The 16,111-nt window shown below is 44.5% G+C and overlaps 1 protein-coding gene across 1 annotated transcript in view; it reads left to right on the top strand.

Annotated features, from left to right (window-relative positions):
- Nucleotides 1-16,111, top strand: part of LOC130123787 (contactin-associated protein-like 4) — a 137,361-nt gene that overhangs the window by 76,150 nt on the left and 45,100 nt on the right. Inside the window, exons 9-11 of the mRNA XM_056293077.1 lie at nucleotides 3,464-3,570; nucleotides 4,795-4,914; nucleotides 11,698-11,895. Coding sequence (XP_056149052.1) covers nucleotides 3,464-3,570; nucleotides 4,795-4,914; nucleotides 11,698-11,895 — 425 coding nt within the window. The remainder of the gene's footprint in view (nucleotides 1-3,463; nucleotides 3,571-4,794; nucleotides 4,915-11,697; nucleotides 11,896-16,111) is intronic.

The following is a 16,111-nucleotide window of genomic DNA, read 5'->3' as shown; positions in this document are numbered from 1 at the left end:
CTGCCTCTCAAGGAAGTCTCACATTCACTTCACATGCCTCCCCCGCCCCTCACTCAAATAAAACTTTCAGCAATATTTTTTTTAAGCATATTGACCGACGGTGAGGAAATGTGTGATGCACCACCAAACACTTATAGATCACAAGTTTGGGCTAAATTTGGGTTTTGGAAGAGTTGTGCTGATTTTCTTTTCTCCCTCTTGTTACTGGATTGAAGAGATGTATCCTGTAAAGATTTCTTTTTGCAACCAGTCACAAAACTAAATTATTAGTAGAATTAAAATGGAACTGTTTGCAATTTTGCATCATACTGTATTGGATCACATCACACTGCATTACATTATATCAAGAAAGGGCTCAATTGGGGTGTCCGTGTGGCGAGGCGGTCTATTCCGTTGCCTACCAACACGGGGATCGGCGGTTTGAATCCCTGTGTTACCTCTGGTACAGACACAATTGGCCGTGTCTGCGGGTGGGAAGCCGAATGTGGGTATGTGTCCTGGTCGCTGCACTAGCGCCTCCTCTGGTCGGTCAGGGCACCTGTTCAAGGAGGGGGGGGACGGTGGGAATAGCGTGATCCTCCCACGTACTAAGTCCCCCTGGTGAAACTCCACACTCTCGGGTAAAATGAAGTGGCTGGCGACTCCACATGTATCAGAGGAAGCATGGTAGTCTGCAGCCCTCCCCGGATCGGCAGAGGTAGCAGAGCAACAACTGGGACGGCTCGGAAGAGTGGGGTAATTGGCCGGATACAACTGGGGAGAAGAAGGGTGGCAAAATCCTCCCCCCAAAAAAGGGGTTCAATCAAGTCAAGTCTTTTTGCTGCTTAAAATGTATCTAGATGCATCGCATCATCAGTCGCATATGGAGATATGAATCAAATCAGTGTCCAAGGGTGAAACGCACACCCCTACATCTAGGAAGCATGTGAGGGGAGCCTGAGGGGTTGTCAGTCACCTTGGCAGCCCATTAAGGCCAGCCATGTTCACCAACTGATGCTGCCTCCTCTTTTTTTTTTTTCTCAGCCATTCATTTTTTTCCATTTGCCTACCAAACTTTGATTAACTGCATTCTGTATGATCTCCCATCTTTTGTCTCTTGATTTGAGCCAATCTGTTAAAATATAAACGTGGAGTTTTCTGTCTTGCCTTGGGAATGGGATGTATCCGTAGATGTTCTTCAGACAGCAAGACAGAGCTCTGAGGGAGCATCATATTTTTACATCAGAACAGAGAACAGTTAGTCCACAGCAAAAGGAAAATAATGATCACCATCTGTCAGGAGAAAAATGGTGCCGCTAGAGCATGAAGCAGAATAAAAACGTGTTGAGGAAGACATCTTTGAAGTAGTGAAATGTTTCTCTGTTAAACTGCCACTCACTTTTAAAAAAAAAAAAAAAAATTGTTAAACATTGTTAAACTGTTCTGCGCAAAAGCATCATGCTAATCATTATAACTAACATAGTTGTTTCTTGTGCCTTTTCTGCTATAGGAAATAAAATTTGTTTTTTTTAACACAAGACATTAATAGTGTAATGTCCTCTGTCTTGGGTTATGTAAATGGCAGATGTTCCACACCAGGTTAATGCTAAATGCTCCTTTTTACTGTTTTCCAGAAATGGTCACTCTTAACAAACAGTTCTTTTCTTTATCATTTACTACCTGAAAACCGTCTTGCTGCTGACTTTCTGTTTGGCTCGTTAGTATCTCACTCTGGTGTATCAAGTGGCGGCACAGTTGCGCAGGTGTTAGTGCTGTCGCCTCACATCAAGAAGGTCTTGGTTTTGAACCCCAGGTTGTCCAACCTTGGGGGTCATCCCAGGTCATCCTCTGTGTGTGTGGAGTTTGCATGTTCTCCCCATGTCTGTGTGGGTTTTCTCCGGGTACTCCGGTTTCCCCCACCATCAAAGACATGCATATTAGGGTGAATACTACTGTCTGTGCCCCTGACTGAAGCATGGCAAGATGAACTGGAGTTGGTCCCCAGGTGCTGCACGACGGCTGCCCACTGCTCCTAGCTACACGGCTAGGATGGGTTAAATGCAGAGCGTAATTTCCCTACAGGGATCAATAAAGTATCTCAAAATAGAAAAAAGGTGTTTCTTGTCCCAGTCTTACTACATGTGTTACTGGGGCAAGTAATTGCACACAGTTGTTAATAATCACAGTAATACTTTATTGTGATTGATAAATGACGAATATTGAGCTTAAACACTCACAACACATGTTAACATGTTAGTAAAACCTAGAAATTATACTAAAAATATTAAAGGTAAAATCCCCCAATTTTCAACCTTATCTCTATGCATCTGCAACAGGGATAGCATATGAAAAACACTTACAGTGGTTCCTGGTCATTTCTGTGTCTCTGGGGCAACAGTGAGAGAGTGTTTTCTTCTGCCCGCCAAGTGACATAGATGTATCATTATATCAGCTGGCAGACTGAGAGACTACAGCTGACTTGGGTTTCTAATCTCCGCTCTAATCTACTCTAAAGACGCCCTTAAAAAAAAAAGGAAACACGTCTTCATTATCTCAATTAAGCTACATTTCCGCCGGTGGAAATGACATCCCACAACATTAGCGCAGAGGATTTTATGGATGACGATACAGGAACTTGCAGGCAGTGTAGTCTGGTAAGGCGTAGGCACTGTCAGAAAAGGCTCCGTGAGCAGGAAAACAATATAGTCAGTAAAGTATGCGGTGAAGATTTTATTGCTTCAATCGACTACATTACCCATTGGTACTGATTGCACAAGCACAAAACTATCACCGAAATGTTCCTTTAGTAACCATCTTATTGATACGGCTTGGAACATTGTATCTAGTGCCCTCTTGTCTAAATGTTACCTCTTCACAATAGTACTTAGCATACTAGACTGTCCAGACCAAAATATCTGCCCTGTTATCTCAGGCATCGATGTGATCAGAGCTGGCTGGTCTAGTTGTTGGAAAACTGTCCTGGTGACCCAGCCAGTTAAGAGCGCACCATTTAGATTCAATCCTGTAGCAGTGCCCTGGGTTTAAGTATGGATTATGACCTTTCTCTGGATGTCTTCCCCTCTTTCTCTACCCTACCCTGCAACTCCTGCCTGTCTTTTCTGTCTTATCTAGCAAAGGCTGCTAGTTTTGGTTTTTATTCCAGACTCTTGTGTTCCAGTTCCTCCTCCACAACTGTAAATCATAGGGTTAAATTCTGTTGAAGCTGTCTGTTGTTGCAAAGTCCTCTCAACATTGATATGACATCCTTGAGATTCTTCGTTCATTAAGTCTTAAAAGACGTAGTTTGATTCCTTTTCTGTTTTTCTTTGTCAATCTCTTCCGTCATGGCCATGTTCTCCTTTTAGCCTCTTCCCTAATTCTCTTTCTTTGTCCCTCTCTCTGTGCCCTTCTCTACCTTTACTTTTACTAATTTATGTCTATCTGCTGCTCTCTCTCTCTGTCTCTCTCTCTCTCTCTCTCTCAGGTGTTCTCCCAGTCACTGTGAACATGGAGGCAGGTGTAGTCAGTCATGGACCACCTTCCACTGTAACTGTTCTGACAGCGGCTACAGCGGAGCAACCTGCCATAGCTGTGAGTCACAGTCCACCTGTTACCCATCACCACCTCACCACTTAACAGAGGGGGAGGAACATAAGCCATGTCAAGGGAATTTTAAGAAACCTTTTGAAGTTTAAAAAAAGTTCAAAGAGAATCAGGTGTTTTTAAGTAACTAACGAAGGTTGACAAGGATTGCTTGCCTTTTTAGAGATTCAAATTCCCTTTCCATCGCACTTCATTGCATAATCTCTTTAATGATGAATTCTCAAGCTTAAATCAACATTAAAACCTTTATTTGCATTGTTACTGATCTGTCTTAAACCTTTTGTTGTAATCCTGTTGTTTCTATTTGTGCATTTTCATTTACAAGCCAGTTTTACCAGTTATCAAATTTAGCTGTGTCAGTCCCATCAATCATTCTTAGACCACCAGTCATGTCTTGGTGCTTCAACACCTCTTGTGATTGATTGCCCTGTGGTTTGGGTAAGGGCCTGACATTGTTTATATGGATTGGCACCTTGTGGACCAGGTGTCTCTTGCGTTTACTGAATCTTATCCCTTGGACAATTCGCTCTGTGAGATGTGACAGTCAAGAAAATTCAATTCTTCTTTGGATGTAGGCTAACAGTAACCTGTAAATGTCCCATTGGATAAAGCTGTAGCTTCATGTAATGTCTGCATACTCTTTTTGCTCGTATAAAGCTTCACAGTATTAATGAAACTGATTCTGGGTGAGGTTCAACATAGACCTGAAATGTAGCTGTGACTAGCATTGAATTTATCTAAAAAGAGTAGTAAGGAGTGTACTGACTGATCTGTACTGGCTCAGGTCCAGCTCCATCTGAATAAATCCATGAGTGGAAGAATAAACTTTTTCACACACTTTTATTGCGCACAGTAAATGAAACACATTTTCTTTGTTGTCCAGGTGAGCAATTTTTAACTCTCTCTGCTCTTCTTCAGTGCTCAAATTATTATACCATTCCTACCATAATACACACGACCAAAATTGGCGAAAGAAGAAATTTCTAACAGTTTTCACATTTATAGGGATTTGCATAAAAACCATTATACTTTATAAAAATTATGAGCCTGATCTAAATGTGCATTTGGACAATCAGGTTGTTTGACTGAAACTATTGTACAGATATACATGACTATACTTCCTCCATTCCACCACTGTCAGCTGGTGTGTTGATATTACTGTTATTATTGTGGATCTGAGTAGCTGTAATTGATGTCATTATTTTCTCTAAGCAATATACGAGCCATCTTGTGAGGCATACAAACACAGAGGAAACATGTCAGGACATTATTACATCGATGTTGACGGAAGTGGACCAATCAAACCTCAGCTAATCTACTGCAACATGACAGGTAACAATCACACAAATGCATCCACACTAAGCCTAATCACACACATATACACGCTAATGCACACATGCAAAAAGACACAAACACACACTTGCACAAATACACTAGTGTATGAACGCATACCCTCACAACTGTAGACATCAGCATTAACCAGTGGCTGTTGGCTAGACCAAAGCAGTCTACGTTGAAGTGGGGGGAAGTCCTCAAGACTTTAAGGTGCAGAACTAAAGAGCAGGCATGTAGAGCTGTAATTATCAGAGGTTTATCCATCACAATGCAGCAAGAGAAAGAACATACCAACCTAAGGAAAAGCAGTGTTTGCTGTTAGTAGTGATCCATTTACCAACTGGTTTCCCACTAATTTAGTAGTTTCCCACTGATTTCACTAACTAGCTCCCCACTCTAACTGAATGTGTGTTGGTAAGTGAAGCCAACTGCTACGCTGTTTTGGTGTTAATGAAAACCTGGGTACTTTTGGCTCTCAGTGGATTAAGGTTTGAAACCACTTTATTAAAACTTTAGTTGCTTTTGTTTTCTCTCCTGGAGACAGGACCTGGTGTGTGTTTTATTGTATCTGTCATGTCTGCCCTTCCAAACCTATCCTGAACACATCCAGTACCATCCAAACTGTAGGACTACAGAAACACAGACTCATACTATTGTATATGTTCTTATTACACACACATTCAATCTTAGCCAAAGGTTGTCTTAATAGAGACATAAACGTGTTGTTATGATGAACTTGACTTTTTACTAGTCAACTCAGGTCATGTAGCCCACATGAATGAATGAATGAATGAATGAATGAATGAATGAATGAATTGATTTATTTTGAACATGTAAATAGGCAGGATATAACATACAACTAAGTCATTGCCAATAATTTGAAGTGATAAATCCACAAATCAAACTCAGCGATGTGTATGCATCAGATTGTTTGTTACATGTTCGAAAAGGAGTAGGAAGAAGTATACACTTGTTTTTCCTACCCCTTCTCACCTACTCTTAAGTTCATTCAGCTACTATACATTTCAAATTCAATTCCCACTGTACTGTATAGTTCAAATTCAATGCACATCACAACAGATATCAATGCGCAATTACATAGACTAGTATAAGAACAAAATATAGTGCAACAAAATCACATACATAACACCCCTCCCTCACAGCATTGATGTTCACATTAACAATTTACAGTAACATATAAGAGGTCATATTAACTACATGCTTTAACGAATAGTGAACTACATCTACTTACATGTCATTAATTTCTGAGTTTCTCTGGAAGCCTACGAGCTCTTTCTGGGTAATGCTTCGCAGGTGTCGGAGTCACACTACTAGTATGACTTAGAGCTGTAGGTGCAACTGTCTCAGAGCCACCATTATCATCTTCAGTAATGTCAGGCACTTGCCTTCTGCACTCAGGTCCATATAAGTCATTGTTTCGGTAGTCTCTGGCCAGTACGTTCTGTCCAACATGGAAGGTACACAGTGGTTTCACTTTAGAATGTAGGTTAGAGTCACACTGTTTCCGCTGTACATTCTGGTGTAGGCTGGGTTTCAGTAAGTCCAATCGTGATCTCAGTAGACGTCCCAGAAAAGATTTCCTGGTGTCTGTCCAGTTGTGGCATTCATACTGTTCTGATATGCCAGCAGGAAGTTTGCAATCTTATGCTGTAGTGACCCACTGTCATTGTCCATGGCCTTGATGGATTGCTTGAAGGTCTGGATAAAGCGTTCCGCTTGCCCATTGGAAGCTGGGTGATATGGCACAATGGTGGTGTGCTGTATACCATTCTTCCTGACAAAGCTTTGGTATTCTTCAGAAGTGAAAGGTGTGCTATTATCACTCACAATGTGATGTGGAAGTCCTGTGGATGAAAACAAGGCTCTTAAGAGGTCAGCAGTTATTGAGGAGGTAGCTGTCTTCATACAGAAAACCTCAGGCCATTTTAATTGTGCATCTATTATGATCAGGTACATGTGGTCGAGGAAAGGTCCTGCATAATCGATATGCACCCGCTGCCAAGGCTTGGTAGGTCACTCCCACGTGTGCAGGCGCTCTTGACGGTGATTTTGGGGTCTGTTGACACCCATTGCATGTCTTGCCCAAAGCTTCCAGCTGTTCGTCGATTCCCAGCCACCGTATGAAGCTTCAGGCGAGACTCTTCATTTTCACAATGCCGAAGTGCCCTTCATACAATACAGTCAGGACCTTAGAATGCAGCTTTGGAGGTATGAAAACCCTTGCTCCCCACAAAACACATCCCTGGTTCACTGTTAGCTGTTCACATCGACTGGAATAAGCTGGCAGAGATGGGTCACCCTTGTTTGGCCAGCCCTTCAGTGTCATGTCATACATCCTGGACAAGGTAGGGTCACGACCTGACTCATGTGCGATTTCTCCACTTGTAACTGGTAATGGATCCACTTGAACCATGTGGAACATGCTCACTGGTTCTTTGGTATTTTCTGGCGGTGGAGATTCCAGTGGAAGCTGGGAAAGTCCGTCAGCATTCCCATGCTGGTGAGTTCCTTTGTACTCAATGCTGTAGGTGTGGGCACCCAAAAACATTGCTCACTTCTGAAGTTGTACAGCATCCATTGCTGGAACTCCCTTTGCTGGATTAAAGATAGACACCAGGGCCTGATGATCAGTGAGTAGTGTAAAGTGCTTGCTGTACTAGTACTGATTAAACTTCCTCACCCCCAGACCATACTCGGGGCTTGATTGACAATCTAGTCGCACTTCTCATAGCCACTCATGTCCAAAAAGGGGCACACCTCCTCTTTTGATGACATACTACAGGGGCAACACACTTTTGATCACCATGTTGGACTTTCACTGTGACCACTCCCATTGGTGTTATCCTCTCCCCAGTGTGTTTTTAGCATCACAGCCATAGACTGCAATTCCAGGTGTGAGAAATGTGCCTGGTAGTCTCTATTGGAGATCACAGATAAGGCGGACCCAGTATCCAGCTCCATCTTCAGTGTCACTCCCTCCACTTTGGATGAAACCCATATGATACCCCTGTTGTGGCCTTGGAGTGAGCAGATGTCAAAGCAAGCTATATCATTAGAGTCTGAATCAGAAGCATGAGTTTCATCAACGTCATGCACATTTTGGTTTTTCTTCTTGTATGTATGAAACCTTTTCTGTTATTTTCACTTTGCACATTTTCTGAATGTGACCTGGTTTCTGACATTGTCTGCACTCTTTGTCTTTAAACCAACAGTCGGGCATCCAGGTAGCATAGCGGTCTATTCTGTTGCCTACCAACACAGGGATCACCAGTTCGAGTCCACGTGTTACCTCTGGCTTGGTCGGGCGTCCCTACAGAAACAATTGGTTGTGTCTGTGGGTGGGAAGTCGGATGTGGATTTATGTCCCGGTCACTGCACTAGCGCCTCCTCTGATCAGCCGGGGCGCCTGTTGGGGCTGGGGCAAATGGCGTGATCTTCCCATGCACTATGTCCCCTTAGCGAAACTCTTCCTTGTCAGATGAAAAGAAGCGGCTGGCGACTCCACATGTATCAGAGGAAGCATGTGGTAGTCTGGAGCCCTCCCTGGATCAGCAGAGGGGGTGGAGCAGTGACCAGGACGACTCAGAGAGCGGGGTGATTGGCCAGGTACAATTGGTGAGAAAAAGGGGGAAAAATCAACAACAAAAAAAGAAACAGTCAGCTGGAGTGTGTGATTTCTTTCCACACCGAAAGCATATGGGATTTTTATGTTTTCCATCTATCCATTATCCGAACTGCTTATCCTGCTCTCAGGGTCGCAGGGATCTCCTGTCTATTTTGTATACAGTGCACGCTTGTGCTATCTGCTGTTGCAATTCCGCTGTGTCTTTGGCAGCTGTTTCCCTTGAAGTGGCTATTTCAGTTGCACCTGTTAATGTCAGCACCCTCTCCATTAAGAGTCTTTTTTGTATGTTCTCACTGTGCAACCCACATACAAATCTATCTCTCAGTGCATCTGTCAGATTCAATCCAAAGTCACAGTGCTCGGCCAATCTCCAAAGCTCAGCCACAAAATCTGCAGTTGACTAATTTTTTAGCTGGTTTTGTTTGCGGAATCTAAAATGTTCAGCCATAACAAGTGGCCTTGGGTTCAGGTGATTCTGCAGCACATCCAGAATATCTTTAAAAGACTTGTCAGCTGGTTTTGTGGGAGCCAATAGGCTACAGGGTAAGTTATAGGTTTTAACTCCCATTACACTAAGTAGGACTGCTACCCTCTTTCCCTCAATAATGTCGTTAGCCAGACAGTACTGCTCTAATCTTCCAACATATGTTGCCCAATCTTCTGTGGAGTTATCAAAACTGTCCATTTTTCCAATGCCTCCGGCCATCATTTATGTTTTGTGTTTTTTTGGTCTTGTATCCAAGTTAGCTGCAGTCAGCTTAGCTCACTACAGCAGCCTACTCACGACTCCCTTCTGTGCAGATGCTTCTTCCGATAAGGCACCCCTTTCTTGTTTCACTCCCTCGTGAAGTTTTACTCGTCCTTCACTCATGCAAAAACGCCACACTGTGCCGATTGTAACTTACAAATCCTCGCCGCCAATTGCTGTGTAAGTTCCTATCAAACACACACACATTCATACCCACACCTGTGTATGGCCGCCAACATATACCCTAGCTCTGCCAAATGACAGAAGCTAAACAGGTATGGGCTTGGCTAGTACTTGGATGGGAGACCTCCCGGGAAAACTGAGTTGCTGCCGGAAATGGTGTTGGTGGGCCAGTAGGGGGCAGTCTTCCCTCTGGTCCTAATAAAAACATCCATCCATTATCTGAACTGCTTGTCCTTCTCTCAGGGTCATGGGGATGCTGGAGCCTATTCCAGCAGTCATTGGGCGGCAGGCGGGGAGACACTCTGGACAGGCTGCCAGGCCATCACATGGTGTGCACACACTCACACACACACCCATTCATACCTAGGGACAATTTAGTATGGCTAATTCATCTGACTTACATGTCGTTGGACTGTGGGAGGAAACCGGAGCCCCCAGAGGAAACCCACACAGACATGGGGAGAACATGCAAACTCCACACAGAGGATGACCCGGGATGACCCACCAAGGTTGGACTACCCTGGGGCTCGAACCCAGGACCTTCTTGCTGTGAGGCGACCGTGCTAACCACTGCGCCACCATGCCGCCCTTATAAAAACAACAAATATCAAATCCCAATGCCCCAGTGCAGTGACAAGGACACTGTGCTGTAGGAGATGCCGGCCTTCAGATGAGACATTAAACCGAGGGCCTGACTCACTGTGGTCATCAGAGATCCCATGCGACTTATCGCAAAGAGTAGGGGATTCCCCGGTGTCCTGGCAAAATTCCCAACCTTGCTCTCTACATCTAGCCACCTAATCATCCTCCCATGTAATTGGCTCAGTGATTCCTCCCTCTCCACCTCAAGCTGATGTGTGGTGAGCGTTCTGGTGCAAAATGGCTGCCGTGCATCACCCAGGTGGGTGCTACACATTGGTGGTGGTTGAAGTGAGTTACCCCCTTCAATGTGAAGCGCTTTGGGTGTCTAGACTAATCTTCCATCCGTGGCACGGTGGCGCAGTGGTTAGTGCGGTCGCCTCACAGCAAGAAGGTCCTGGGTTTGAGCCCTGGGGTAGTCTAACATTGGGGGTCATCCGGGTCATCCTTTGTGTGGAGTTTGCATGTTCTCCCCGTGTCTGCGTGGGTTTCCTCTGGGTGCTCCGGTTTCCTCCCACAGTCCAAAGACATGTAGGTCAGGTGAATTGGCCGTACTAAATTGTCCCTAGGTATGAATGTGTGTGTGTGTGTGTGTGTGTGTGTGTTGTTGGCCCTGTGGTGGCCTGGTGGCCTGTCCCCGGTGTCTCCCCACTTGCCGCCCAATGACTGCTAGGATAGGCTCCAGCATCCCCATGACCCTGAGAGCAGGATAAGCGGGTAGGATAATGGACGGATGGATGGATTATCCATCCATTATCTATACCCGCTTATCCAATTCAGGGTCGCGGGGGGGCTGGAGCCTATTATTATTATTATTACACATTCAACCTTAGCCAAATATTGTTTTAATAGCGACACAGATGCATTGTTATGATGAACTTGAGCTTTTACTAGTCAACTCAGGTCACATAGTCCACATCACAACAGATATCAATGCGCAGTTACATAGACTAGTATGACAACAAAATATAGTGCAACAAAATTACATACATGCATTAGATGGTCTTCGCACTTGACCCGCTCTTCAATTCCACTAACCCTCCAATTAGAGAGTTGTCTTTGCTTATTAAACTCAAACTTAATCAAGAATGAGGCAGGTTGACTCATTTAAACTGCTGAGAACGGTGGGGTCATGTGGGGTTATTGTTTTGCTTTTTATAGAAACACTTTCCTCATTTGTTATCACTTATGATGTTTTATAGCTCTGATTGATTTCAGCAATCTGGATTGTTTATAAGAACTCTGGGTCTAGAGGGCATGAATATTCAGTGCTTTCCATCATTAACATTTACATAAATATGAATAATGCATGCTCATGCACGCATACTGTCATTCCTCCCTTCTCTGTTATGCACAATCTCTCTTTCTTTCTCTTCTCTCATTGCATTTGCCCCTTTATTTGTGCTCCCCTTTCTCCCTGTCTTTCTCTTTATCTTCTCTTGCTGTCTTTCTATCAGTCTTAGGGATTCATGTCATTTACATAACTGTATAAATATGAATGATGATGGTTCTCTCTCTCTCTCTCTCTCTCTCTGTCTGTCACTTTCTGTCTCTCCACCAGAAGAGACAACATGGATGGTGATTCCGCACAATAACACAGAGCTGACCAGAGTCCGACCGTCCTCAATGGGAAACCAGTACTCAGCCCACTTTGACTATTCATCCGAAGAGGAACAGCTATTGACCATCATTAACCAATCAGATCACTGTGAGCAGGAACTGTCGTACCACTGCAGGAAATCCCGTCTCCTCAACACACCAGGTGAGATCTTTTGATTTATTTATGTTTTTGTTAACTTTCTTTATTATCAGTTTTTGCGATATCAGTCAGTTAGAATAAGTATGTGTAATTTCATTCGTTTTGGAGCAAAACTCTTTTAATAGTTGGGAGTAGTTTTTTTTTTTTTTGTCTTAAATGTTTTGGGAAATACCAGCCAAATTGAGTTTTACAGACACGGTCTCTAAATGTTGCGGATAGATTAACCCAACTTGATTACACAAGCTCCATTCAGGAACCCGCACTGCAAACTATCCTAAAGCTTTACCCGACAGAACAATATGATTATTATGCTATTTGTTGATGGATTTTTCTCCTGTTTGCCAGTAAGCCTGACAAATCAATGCTTAGGATGTGTTTAATGCCTCTTCCATATAGAATGGGTACAGAATCACATTATCACGTTAGTTGGTCTTTCTTTAGGCAAGTGTTTTCACCATCTTTCTCTCTGTCTTTATAATTTGTATCAGTCATCCATAGACCCGGCACATGGCACAAAGACAAATAGCAAGTGGAAACAGGCCGGTATATATACTAGGGTGCTAATGAGGAATAGGTGAGCAGGTGAGTGAAGAAAACAGGAAGGAAGGTCCAGGGGCATCTTGTGGACAGGTGAAGAAATGGCAAGATCTGAAATGACAGCAGAATTAAAACATGTATGCACAAACAAATGTACTGAATGAATGAAAGGATGAATGAGCATTAATTATCATGATGAATGCTCATTTATCCTTTGATGAATGAACATTCATCATGAGGATGAAGAATGAAACTCAAAACCATGACAGAACCCCCCCCCCACACACACACACACACACACACACACACACACACACACACACACACACAAGGCTGGTCACAGTGGGACTGATGGAACTCAGAGATGAGCTCCAGGTCCAAGATATTGTGAGCAGGGACCCAAGGGCGCCGTTCAGTGCTGTAGCCCTCCCAGTCCACAAGGTACTGGAGCCCCCTCCCTTGACGTCTAGACTTGAGTAGGTGCCTGATTTTATATGCAGGCTCTCCAACAATGAGCCGAGAGGAAGGTGTAGGTCTGGAGGCGGGGTGCAGAGGGCTTTCTTTGACCGGTATAATGCGGGAGATGTGGAAAGTGGGGTGGATCCTTAAGGGCTGTGAAAGGCACAGGAGCACTGCTGAGGTGTTAATGACTTTTGAGATGGAGAATGGGCCAACGAGTCTGGGAGCCATCTTTCGGGATGCTAACCGTAAAGGTAGGTCCCGATCAGAGAGACAAACTCACTGATCAGGTGTTTACCAGGGTACTGTGGCATGCCTGCAGTTGGCAGCTCTTTGATATCTCTCAGCGGTCCAGAGAAGAGTGGCGCAAGCCTTAAGCCAGGTGTGGCGACAGCATCTGATGAATGCCCGGATGAAGAGGACGCTGGTCTCTCCTTCCTGTCCCGGAAAGAGTGAGGGTTGATGACCTTGGGAGCACTGGAGGGGGAACAGGCCAGTGGCAGAGGTGGGAAGAGTGTTGTGGGCATAATCAACCCACAACAGCTGCTTGGCCCAGGAGGAAGGAGCATGAGAGGCAACCGCAGGGCCATTTCCGTCTCCTCATTCTTCATTCAGTTTGGGCTTTGGACTGTAGATGGAACCCCCTGGACAGACTGACTGAAGCCCCCAGTGGCCTACAAAATTTCTTTCCAAAACAGGAGGTGAATTGGGGCCCCCAGAAAACATGATATAATAATAGTTCTGCAGTCTTTTTGACAGTCGGAAGCTTGGGCTGAGGAAAAAAATGTGTAACAGGCTTGGAAAAACTGGTCAACAGCAGACAGAATGACTGTGTTATCTTCAGAGTGGGGCAGATCGGTGACAAAGTCCAGGGATATATGGGACCAGTGTTGATAAGGTACTGGCAGGGGTTGAAGGAGACCCGCAGGGCTTTGGTGGGAAGGCTTGTGTTGGGAGCAGATGGGACAAGCAGTCACAACACCAGAACCACTGACCCAGAGTGCACTCGTCCCATGGTGGCAGGTCAGATGAGAGGAGTGCCCCACTGGAAGACCTGGGAGTGGCGATGATCTGAGACAAAGAGGCAATCATCTGAACAGCTACTGGATGCAGGGAAAAAACAGAATGACACTGTTTGACCTTGGCCTCAGTGGCCCACCTTAGAACTCCAACAACACAGGGAGGGGGAAGGATCTCGTCCATCTCTGCAGGGTTCTCTCCCTTCTGAAACTGGTGAGAGAGGGCATCAGGATTGATATTCTTGGAACCTGGGCGGTAGGAGAGAGGTAAACGAAAAGCAGTAAAAAAACAAAGCCCACCGGGCTTGGTAGGAATTCAACCATTTGGCGATGCATATATATGTGTATATATATATATATATATATATATATATATATATATATATATATATATATATATATATACACACACTAGATTTTTATTATCAGTCCAAACCACAAAGGGGAGTTTTACCCCCTTGAGCCAGTTTCTACACTCCTCCAATGTCAACTTGACCACCAGCAGCTCCCAGTTGCCTATGTCATAATTCCTTTCCCACCCCCGTGTCAGAGGTATCTGCCTCCACCACAAACTGCCTGGAGGGATCAGGGAGAGTGAGAATGGGGGCAGAGGTGAAGCATCTCTTGAGCTCCTAAAATGCTGCCTCTGTGGAGGGAGACCAGGAGAAGGGGCTCTTAAAGGAGGTGAGGGCTGTGAGGGGGTTAGGCCACAGAGCTATAGTTCCAGAAGAAGTGTTGGCGAACCCTACAAAATGCTGAAGTTGTTTGCAGTACGTGGGTTGAGGACATTCCGTGACTGCTTGGAACTTGGCTGGGTTCATCTGGATGCTTCCCCCCCTGAGCACCACCTCCAAGAACAAAACTTCAGGGACATGAAACTCACACTTCTCTGCTTTCACAAAGAGTTGGTTCTCCAGGAGTCTCTATAGGCCCCTCCTTACGTGTTCCATGGGCACCTTTAGGGATCTGGAAAAGACTAGGGATCATTGAGGTAGATGAAGACAAATTTGTTTAGCATGTCCCTGAGTGCATCGTTCACTAGGGCTTGGACGATTGCGGGGGTGTTAGTCAGCTTGAAGTGTGTGACTAAGTATTCCTAGTGGCCACTGGGAGTGTTAAACACAGTCATTCGTCGCCCTCCCAAATATGGACCAAATGATAAGCATTTCTAAGGTCCACTTTGGTGAAAACTGGCCCCTTGGAACAGTTCAAAAGCGAATGAGATGAGTGGGAGGGGGGGTACCTCTTTTTCAATGTGATGTCATTGAGTTCTCGATAATTAGTGCAGGGACGGAGGGTCTTATCCTTCTTGTCCACAATAAAGAACTGTTGGGGACTGCTGGGGATGAAGAAAGACAAATGAGGCTAGCCGCCAGAGACTCACTGATGTATTTTTCCATGACCTGCATCTCTGGAGCTGACAGGGAGAACAACCAACCCTTGGGGGGGAGAAGTGCCAGGGAGGAGATAATGTGGCACAGTCATCGGGTCGATGAGGAGGTAGCGATGTAGCACCAGATCTGTTGAAGACCTCCTTCAAATTCAGGTTTTCAGGTGGCACCTTAGACAGGCCTGGGAACTCAGAAGGAAAGGGAGAACCAGGAACAGGAGACAGGGCATTTCATAGGCAGTGCTCACTCCAGCCTAAAATCACTCCAGTAGCCCAGTTAATGTGAAAATTGTGTGTAACAGCCAGGGGTAACCAAGAATTACTGGAAACTGAGGGGCATGAAATAAGTGAAATGACAGATGGCAAACAGAGTACAAAGGGTCGGGCTGAGGCAAAATCCAAAAAAACACACAGGAAAGGACAAAAACACAATCAGGGTCAAAACAGGCGGGCAAAGAACAGAGTGCTGGAAAGCTACGGCACATGGTGCAAAGACAATCTGGCAGAGAGCAAGTAGAAGCAAGCCGGTATATCTTTTTTATGAAGGCTTTTACAAATGTTTGGTATTTGTTCTTATGTTTTTATACTGTTTTTATTTTTACTCTTTACTTCTTTGGTATTACTCTTAGTTTTGCCTGGTCTGTTTTTGTTTCTTTGTAAAGCACTTTGTAACATTGTTTTAGAAAAGTGCTATATAAATAAAGTTATTATTATATACTAGGGAGCTAATGAGGGAATGGGGTATAGGTGAGCTGATGAGTGGGGAAAACAAGAAGGAAGGTCTGGGGGCATCTGGTGGACAGGTGGGGAAATG

The sequence above is a fragment of the Lampris incognitus genome, chromosome 14 (assembly GCF_029633865.1).
Source record: "Lampris incognitus isolate fLamInc1 chromosome 14, fLamInc1.hap2, whole genome shotgun sequence".
Taxonomy (NCBI): Eukaryota; Metazoa; Chordata; class Actinopteri; order Lampriformes; family Lampridae; genus Lampris; species Lampris incognitus.
The sequence above is the reverse complement of the archived record's forward strand: the minus strand, read 5'-3'. Positions and strand labels throughout refer to the sequence as shown.